The sequence below is a fragment of the Triticum dicoccoides genome, chromosome 2A (genome assembly GCF_002162155.2).
Source record: "Triticum dicoccoides isolate Atlit2015 ecotype Zavitan chromosome 2A, WEW_v2.0, whole genome shotgun sequence".
In the NCBI taxonomy this organism is placed as follows: domain Eukaryota; kingdom Viridiplantae; phylum Streptophyta; class Magnoliopsida; order Poales; family Poaceae; genus Triticum; species Triticum dicoccoides.
Genome location: NC_041382.1, coordinates 115,727,661 through 115,737,050, shown reverse-complemented (window position 1 = coordinate 115,737,050; position 9,390 = coordinate 115,727,661). Strand labels below are relative to the sequence as shown.

Sequence of the window (9,390 nt, the reverse complement as noted above, 5' to 3'; positions counted from 1 at the left end):
CTATCATTTTTTTCTAAACAGACCCCCACCTCCTCATTTATAAGGAAAGAAACCCTTGCAAAGCAATCATCAGAGAAAAAAATCTTCAATAGCCAGAAATCCCTTACAAGCAAACAACAAAAATACCTTACGTAGTTGTACGTACACATTCTCAATCACATTATATCTTTCCTTACCTTTGTGACTTTGTCTATGGGTTTTCTCCCCCTCAACATATTTCAATCTCAAACCCAATCAACAATTTTCTACGTTGAAACACTAGAATAAAGTTGCCCCTATTGCAATGCATGAGTATTTAGCTAGTAGTTATTGGAGTCGGGCACTCTTGCTCGCCAAACCATTTTTCTCATTCTCTTGCCGCATCTGAATGAAGAAACCTAGTGCTATCTCTCCCTCTCTCGTGCATGCTAAATGTGTTGGCGGTCGAATAAGCACGCACGGTGGCATATAGGTTAGCCTCCATCTCCAATTCCCCCCTAGCCACTCCATCGTTGCAAAATGACTTACTAATGATGACCCAAAATACCCATTAACGGCAGTAGGTTGCACATCACCGCTAAGTGCTCACTAGTAATAGGTAACCAATAAAGGGCATCCACTCAACATTCATAATTAGGTACTAGTGACAAATGGCCCATCTGCGCGCATCACTAGTAGTTCGTCCAAGCCTAGCTTAGTGACATGTTCACGCCCCACCACCAACCCAATGAGAAGGAGATGGTGTTTGGCCTTTTGGCAACCCCTTAAAGATCTGAAGAGCTAGCCTGAGTGCTTTCTTCGTACTCTAAATTTGTGCCTTGGGGAATCCATCGCCAATGAAAAAATTATCGACCATAGTACTTACGAACCAGGGAGAGAGAACCTAGATCTAAGATCCGACCTTGTTTGTTGGAGACTTCAACCAGTTGCAGTGAGCTCACATGGGACACTTAATTTTGTAATGTGCGCCCCCGGTACGCTGGAGGAGTGCTTGATGTGTGGTGGTGGACCCGACAATCATGGAGTGTTTGATGTGTGGTGGTTCCTCGACTTAACGTTGTAGGAGGCGGAGATGGTGGATGCAACAACGATGATGGACAACGACAATGCTAAATCTAACGATGGTGTCGCAAGAAAGAAAGTGAAGGGAACTCGTGAGCATGTCCGGGGTAGATAGATAGATAGATAGATAGATAGATAGATAGAGAGAGAGAGAGAGAGAGAAGTCGGGCGGGCCAGTGGGGCGAACGCGACGCCTGATGAAGGACATCGAAATGCGTTTTTATGATAGGAGATAGTGCTTTGTAAACTTTGCCTTGTACACTTCCGATATGTTTTGACGAGAAGAAATGGTGTCGAGTCGACAAAAAGGAAGGGAGTTGAGTGTGGACTGTGGATAACGTACGGTAAGAAAAAAGCGTGTGCCTTCAAGGAAAACGTATTTCAGAAGCACGCAGATCCCCAGAATGCCCACCACGTGTCAACGGCGCAACGTCATCCCACCGGAATAGGCTTTGACCCCGTGATCCGGCGCCTCGTCTCACGCGACGCCACCCACCCCGCGGCCACCGACAAGTGGGGCCCACGTTCACCCCGCGCGCCCATATCTCCCTTCTTCCTCCTCCCCCCTTCCATCCCCGCTCCGCCACCCCGCCCCGCCCCCCTGCCGCATGGCGCTCGCGCGAACCGTCCCGCTCCCGCAGCTCGCTTCGGCCTCGCCCCTCCGCGGACACCGCCGCTGCCGCCTCCTCCTCCTCCCCGCAATGCCGCAGGCGCGCGGGGTCGCCTGCCGCGCCGCGACGACGACGCCGGCGGCGGTGGCGTCGGTGGGCGTCGGGGAGGACCTGCCCGAGGGGTACGAGCAGATGATGCCGACCGTGGAGGCGTCCCAGCGGCGCCGCGCGGGGGTTCTGCTGCACCCGACGTCGCTCCGCGGCCCGCACGGCATCGGCGACCTCGGCGACGAGGCCCTCGCGTTCCTCGACTGGCTCCACGGCGCCGGGTGCACGCTCTGGCAGGTTATTACTGACACGCATTGCCCTCGGAGTTACCGAACTGCTGGCCTATTAGGTGCCATTGGCGTGCAACAGTAAACACTCGGCTCCTAAAAAAAACTGATGTGGATGTTGGGTTGTCACTTGTCACATATAGGCACGATAGAAACACTAGACACTAGACTGTTTAGAAATTGGAATCACAAATAAGATGGAGGGATTCAAGCCATTTATACAGTGGTTACAAATATACGATGTAGCACAGTTTATCATTCTTGCTGCACATTGCAATGCTGATTGATTTTCTTAATATTCTCTGAACCGCGATAAACGGTGATGGTGCGCGAAACAGTGATCGGGCAGTGGGATGAAATAAGCTGAAGGACATGAAACAACACAAAAGCAACCTCTCCCTGTTCTCTCTGACCATTAAAATTAATTCAGTGATTTTGTTGCTTTTGCAACATGTCTGGGTTTTCCTATGCTATTTTGATGTTGCGGTTGTGTCCTTTTAATTGCCTTGTGCATTAAGCTTAGTTTCTGAAATGCTGATTGTCGGTTTGATCCATGTCCACAGGTTCTTCCACTTGTTCCCCCGGGAAGAAAATCCGGGGAGGATGGTTCTCCTTATTCAGGACAGGTGATGCTTTATGTTAATTACAACTTTGTTTGCCTATTTCAGAGTTAACTTTGTACCAGGTACTTTAGCCTATTTATGGCAGTAATTCAATGGTAATAGGGAACATTCATTGCAATTTGCAGGATGCAAACTGTGGTAGTACCTTATTGATTTCTCTCGAAGAGCTTGTTAAAGATGGGCTGTTGATGGAAGACGAACTTCCTGATCCTTTGTGAGTTTGAATTTCTTCGGTCACTTGTGAAGGCACCTATAAGTTTGCCGTTGACCCTTTGTGTGTTTAAATTAATGACAGAGATATGGAATATGTTGAATTTGACACCGTTGCTAATCTGAAAGAACCTCTTATTGCCAAGGTTAGTTATTAATGGTTGTTATATCGGTCATGTCCTTTCTGCCAGAAAAAAAGACCCGTCAGGTCCTCTCTGTTTAATGTGCAAGCTTATGCACACTTCCTGTTTTTCTCCCTTGAATGTGCTATCCTACCAGCCTGGTACAATATGTATATGTTTGGATGACTTATTGCATTTGTAGAATTGTTGGCTGCTTCTACATTCTGAAAACGCCAGAATAAAGTTATTTAAATGATATTACCTTGGCCTATCAACAGCCCGAGTACTACTGTATGGTAGCATGTAAAAATGGTTCCTCCATTTCATTTTTGGATGGGCCATACAAAACATTATTTTTCATTCTGTGTACATGTACATTCTTTGGTGATCAAGTTTAAATATTCTGGGTTTGAGAACATATTCATAAAAACAAAATTAGTGCTCATTGACAAAAGAAAAGCACTTTTCTATCATGAAGATTGGTTTCAGTGAACAGCTTATAGATAAATCTTTTTATTCTAGGCAGCAGAGAGGCTACTACAGAGCCCTGGAGAGCTCAGAAGGCAGTATGACGAATTCAAGAAAAATCCAGATGTTTCAGGCAAGAGATCTCGATTTGCTGTCGAAACAATGCTTTCCGCGTCTTTCATATTCTTATTGGGAAAAACACATCTGTCTCTACTGTTAACATAAGGTTTACATTTTCTAATTATAAACCATAAACTACTCAATCAAAATGTTGGGCAAGCACCAAGGCTCAGATGACAGTCTTAATTCAGCTGGTTTCCTTTACAAATACGCTTCTTTTCTGTTCAAAAGGGAATATAGCAATGGCGTTGATGTCTGAAGTGATAACATCAATACATAGTATAGTCTATAGTGCTTATCTCCTCTTCCTACCAGGTTGGCTTGAAGATGCTGCACTTTTCGCTGCTATCGACAATAGCATCAATGCAGTGTCCTGGTCTGAGTGGCCTGAACCGCTGAAAGATCGCCATCCTGGAGCCTTGAAAGATATATATGAAAACCAGAAGGACTTTGTGCGTAGCTCAAACTATTCGTTTTGCAATGTAATTGTGTTTTACAAAAATACTGGCATATTTATATATTGAACCTGTTATGCAGATAGAAAATTTTATGGCACAACAGTTCTTATTTGAAAAGCAATGGAAACGGGTTCGTTCACATGCACAGAAGCTTGGCATCAGCATAATGGGTGACATGCCAATATATGTTGGCTACCACAGCGCAGATGTTTGGGCAAACAGGAAATCATTTTTGCTGGTATACCTCAGTGGTTTCTCTTAACGAACATACTTCTACTGGTGAAGAATTTAAATTTTCTAAGTTTTTTTTATTGTTCTCTGGTTGTAAAGGACAAGAATGGTTTCCCCACATTTGTTAGTGGTGTTCCACCTGATGCGTTCAGTAAAACTGGTCAGTTATGGAACAGGTAGAAGCTTCAGTTCCTGTCAATTTGATTTTTCTTAGTTCTTGTCTGTTGCGTTTCCAGTAACCCTACACTCCCTGTGACATAATAAAAGGTTGAACACACTGTTTCCTTTGCTAAATTTGCTATTTTTGCAGCCCATTGTATGACTGGAAATCTATGGAAGCAGATGGCTTTGCATGGTGGGTAAAGAGGATTAAACGTGCCCTTGATTTGTATGATGAGTTCCGTATTGACCATTTCCGCGGGCTTGCTGGTTTTTGGGCAGTTCCTTCGGGTAAGCTAAACACATCACTGCGCTTACCTGTCTGCATAATAAATACTCCCTCCATCTCAAAGTAAGCGACTCAACTTTGTACTAACTTTAGTACAAAGTTGAGTCACTTATTTGGGACGGAGGGAGTATTATACTGCAAGTAAATTTGCTTTTTTTTGGAAAAATGGAATTCATTATGCTAATTGATTAAGCTTGCACAATGTAGGATCAGAAGTAGCGATGTTTGGAAGCTGGAGGGTGAGCATTGACTTCATGAATGACACTGTTCCCTTTTCTTCACAAAATCTTTGTTGCTGATGTTATCTCCTGTTTTCTTTGGCAGTAGGCTGGACCAAGGAATGCCTTTTTTGATGCGCTTTTCAAAGCTGTTGGTAGAATAAATATAATCGCAGAAGACCTGGTAAACACTGGAGCCTTTTCTTTTAACTGTTGAAAGTGAAATCTGGAATCAAATGCATAGTTTTTTGGTGGATTTGTGCAAACTTGGAAACTAAAAAAAGTACTAGCCGTGATTTAATCATAATATTAGCTGTTGAAGTATAGTTGCAGTCAGCTGATTCGCTTATTTCGTGCTCACTGGCAGTGCCAGAGCCACAACCCTGTGGGTCAAATACACAATTACCTATAAATTTACACTGTTTTTAGTGTTAATCTCATGAAATTTGAGTATTTGACAACTATAATGTGGTTTTGCAAAAATATCTGTCTGGTCAGCTGGCCCCATAATCTTAATGTGGCAACCACGTTTCATGCTTATGATTCTCTTTTCATTCCAAAACTAATTGTAGGGGGTGATAACTGAAGATGTTGTTGAGTTAAGGAAGTCTATTGGGGCTCCGGGGATGGCAGTTCTTCAGTTCGGTAATAGTCCAATTGCAATATGAACATGCTTTCTTTCTATAAGGAACTATGGCTCTGAGTACACGTGAAATATTGACTCAGATTTGAATGGTCTAATTTCCATTTGTATACTGGACAGCTTTTGGTGGTGGTCCTGGCAACCCCCACTTACCTCATAACCATGAATTGAATCAAGTTGTATACACTGGGACACATGATAATGATACAGTTAGTACCCTAACCCCTTTCAAAAACTCCTTTATTCACATCTTTTGTAAGATTACATTATTTACAGTTTTGGAAGTTAAAATTTAGTCCTGACACTTTGAATCATGTCTTCCTCAGGCTGTTGGCTGGTGGCAAAGCTTACCAGAGGAAGAGAAGCAAACTGTCAGTGTTTAGCGTACCATGACACGATGTCTGGTGCCATGTCTTCCTAATCTTACCCCTGTACTTCTTTCAGGTGTTCAAGTATCTACCGCAGGTCAGCAACTCGGATGTCTCTTGGGCGCTAATTGCTACTGCCCTCTCTTCCGTTGCGAGGACTTCCATGGTAACCATGCAGGACATACTCAGCCTTGGCAGCTCTGCTAGGATGAACACTCCAGCTACACAGGTTACCGGCTGCACACCGCCTGCTTGTAAAAGAGCTAATTTACAGCTAGAATAAATAATCAGTAGCCTCGTGAAGCTTATTCTCTCTTCTCCTTCTCATCCGCAGAAAGGAAATTGGAAATGGAGGATACCAAGCTGTGTCAGCTTCGACAGCCTTAGCCTCGAAGAAGCAAAGCTGAAGGAGTTGCTTACGCTGTACGGCCGGCTGTGAATTTCTTGGTTCTTCAGCACCACTCCTGTGTTCTCTGTCTCTTCAGGCTCGGAACTGCCAGACGGTACTGCCATAAACTAGCAGCCAAACATGAAGGATCTGCTATTGTTCCGCGGGATGTTGGCACCTGTCCCCGAATAATAGGGTTGTGTTGATTGGTTGCAAATTCACATGCTTGAACTTGAAGCGTCTTGCATGTCTACAACTTGTTTATTATGGTGTATATATAGTCCTATGATAATAAAATGGTAGTCCTTTATTTTCCCATTTCGTCTATGTACTATTGTAACTCATGAGTCTTGGAACTCTTGATAAGTGGGATATGTGTATCAAGTTCTTTTTTACATTTCAGAGGAAATTCTGTGTGTTAAGGTTTACTTTTGTATTTATCGTGTTGTGCTGCCCTCAGCTGGAAGGAGGTATAAAAGGTCTATTTTACCTTGCCAGATTAATCTGCTTTTAGGCGAAACTCGCTGGTTGAATGCAGCCAAATGTTGATAAATTGGCAATCTTGGTTATACAGTATGCTTGCTTCCTGTTGTGAAGAAAGCACAGGAACGTTGAGTGTTAGTAACTCCAGCATTCGAATAGAAAAGATGAAGACAGACGTAACACAAAGGATGCAAGCACAAAGCAGAGCACCGTCCTCAAGGGCAACAAAGGCTTCGTCAGGAGGAAAGGGACCGGTTTGTTAGAGAAAGGAGTAATGAAATGACACATGAGGAAAGCCTGGGCATATATATATATATATGCAATATACTAGGGAGCAGAGCGCAAAACCTCGAAAGAGCACCGTCCTCCAGTTGGAGGACCTCGTTAGAAGGATATGGAGCAGCGGAGGGATCTAGCCGTAAGAAAAAAAGCAACGAAAGGACACAAAATGAAAGCCGAGGGCCTATCTGAAAAATACCAGGTACCAGCGCGAGAAATCTCAAAAAAATTTGGACCATTTCTCGATTTGTGCGTGCCATCCTTGCGCAGGCTGTATCGTTCCAATTTTATCGGACGTCCCGGAGGAGACGACGCAGATGAAAGCGTCGGGCTTATAAACTGGTCGAAACCTCCTTCGCTAGGCGATGTGGTACTAAACAGACAGGGGTCCTCTTCGTGCGCGCGTGCGTCCCGCAAAAGCGCAGTAAACGGTACGTGGGCCGCATCTGCGTTTAGGCTGGGTGTTCCTCTTGTCGGCCCACTATACGAAGCGGGCTGAAAACATACAGACCGCCTGCGTAAGGCTGGCCCTTCGTCCCATCTGTGTATGTTGTAACCCTCGAAAAAAAAAGAATGTGTGCATGCACCTTTTGGTTTTCACAAAGCCATCTGAAGTCAACCTAGTCAACACCTATGCCAAGAAGGATAGGCAAATCACTCAGGGACGCAAAAAATGGGTCAAGCCGGAGGGAGAGTTGATTAAAATCAATTTAGATGGAGCTTTCCACAGTGAACTTCGTACAGGCGGTTGCTCTCCAGCATGCATACCAGTGACAGTGAAGCTCGTCCACTGCTGAGCAACTGGGCATGGGCAAGGTTCTGTTTAAGACTGACTGCATTACTCTCAAGTCTCAAGCAAGCAAGCAAGCCATCCACAGCGATGATTTCGATACGGCCATGCTTGGTGCTCTGTTTAGAGAAGCCAAATTACACCTCAGTCTTGATTTTGTTGATGCTAGTTTTGAATCTTGTCCACGTGAGTGTAATAGGCCTGCTCATGAGCTGGCTGCGCTGGGTGCCTGGCAAGTTCACGGAGACCACACATTTGTGGTTGACGAACTGTCCGGATGTACCGTAAAACGTTTGGTGCCCGGCGATTTAGTCGAGCCATAATGGAATGCTTGGTGTTTCTGTCAAGAAAAAAGACAACCTATCTTCCACGAGCTTATTGGATAGGGGCAAGGGTATCGAATTAGACTAATATACGTTTTGCTGTTTTCTTCGGGGAAAAATATAAATTTTATTCATTGAATATAGAGTTGCAACTAAGAGGCAAAATTTTCTCAATACACGGAGGATCTTCATGAAGCCATACAGAGTCAATAGACTCAGTACGGCCATAATTAACCAGTCGATCTGCTACCCTATTATGTCCCCATTTAAGCTTTTATGAAGTAAACTTTTTGAAAATCCAACTCGGTGCCCAGGCTCATCTGCTCTTGGTCTGAAAAAAAATTCAAAACAAATATTAAAAAAATTCAAAAAAAATCTAATTTTTTTTGTGGTAGATAATTCGATCCGTGAGGTCCGTTCCAAATTTCAACTCATTCAGATATCTGAGTAGCTCTCGGCAAAATAAATAAATCAGGTAGAACAGTGTGTGAACAGTACACTTTTTTATAGACCCGGTTTTGTCTTTTTTGCTGAGAGCTGCACAAATATTCAAATAAGTTGAAATTTAAAGCAGGCCTCACACATTAAATTATCTACCACACAAAACAAATTTGAATTTTTCTAGTATTTATTTTGATTTTTTTCCTCACACGAATGCATATAAGCCGCCCAGGAGCAGAAACGCCACGTCCGTAAATTCCTTGTCCATGAGAGACGTGATCTCAGGAGCCATGCATCCTAAATTTGGTCCGCTCGATGTTAGTCTGGATGCATTTTGGACTCAAATTTACGTCCACACGGACACAAGACGAACATGGGACATGTCATCTCGGTGTCCGCCTTGGGCTCATTTGTCGGCCGTCCAACCACCCGCTTCGGTCATTTGACATGCAGGTTCGGGCCCGCTCGTCAGCCATAGGAAGTGTCTGTGCCCCGTCCTTTTTTAAATGGCAAGCGTGCAGTGTGTGTGCGCGTGGGTGGGTGGGGGAGGCATCCCCACACCAGTCCCGCCGCCATGGGCTTCTTCGGCTATGAGCGTGGCAATCATGACCACGAGGCAGGCGCGCTGTGCCACGGCTAATTTCACCTTGGTGCCGCGGGGGCGGCCGACATGCGACCAACTATACATGCCCATGCACCGGGCGCACTACCACTGGGTAGCCAGTTAATTCCCTTTCCTCCCGATATACAGTACCTCGTTTCAGGTTTCCCGCTGTTGCATCTATACCCC

At 44.6% G+C, this 9,390-nt stretch overlaps 1 protein-coding gene and 1 pseudogene across 1 annotated transcript; one reads left to right on the top strand and one right to left on the bottom strand.

Annotated features, from left to right (window-relative positions):
• Positions 1–1,634: 1,634 nt before the first annotated feature.
• LOC119353714 (4-alpha-glucanotransferase DPE1, chloroplastic/amyloplastic-like) lies at positions 1,635–6,712 on the top strand. Its single transcript, XM_037620369.1, has 16 exons — positions 1,635–1,997; positions 2,551–2,613; positions 2,736–2,824; positions 2,906–2,966; positions 3,465–3,543; positions 3,846–3,982; positions 4,068–4,226; positions 4,319–4,395; positions 4,530–4,669; positions 4,875–4,906; positions 4,995–5,069; positions 5,458–5,530; positions 5,649–5,737; positions 5,855–5,899; positions 5,973–6,125; positions 6,231–6,712. The coding sequence occupies exons 1-16, from the start codon at positions 1,650–1,652 to the stop codon at positions 6,333–6,335; spliced, it is 1,725 nt and encodes a 574-aa protein (XP_037476266.1). The 5' UTR covers positions 1,635–1,649; the 3' UTR covers positions 6,336–6,712.
• A 558-nt stretch (positions 6,713–7,270) lies between these two features.
• On the bottom strand, positions 7,271–7,356 carry LOC119359854 (annotated as a pseudogene).
• Between the last annotated feature and the right edge of the window lie 2,034 nt (positions 7,357–9,390).

Coding starts and splice junctions, on each gene's coding strand:
- LOC119353714 (XM_037620369.1), top strand. CDS start 1,650: ATGGCGCTCGCGCGAACCGTCCCGCTCCCGCAGCTCGCTTCGGCCTCG. Junction 1,998..2,550: donor CCGGGTGCACGCTCTGGCAG/GTTATTACTGAC, acceptor CCATGTCCACAG/GTTCTTCCACTTGTTCCCCC. Junction 3,983..4,067: donor ATGAAAACCAGAAGGACTTT/GTGCGTAGCTCA, acceptor CCTGTTATGCAG/ATAGAAAATTTTATGGCACA.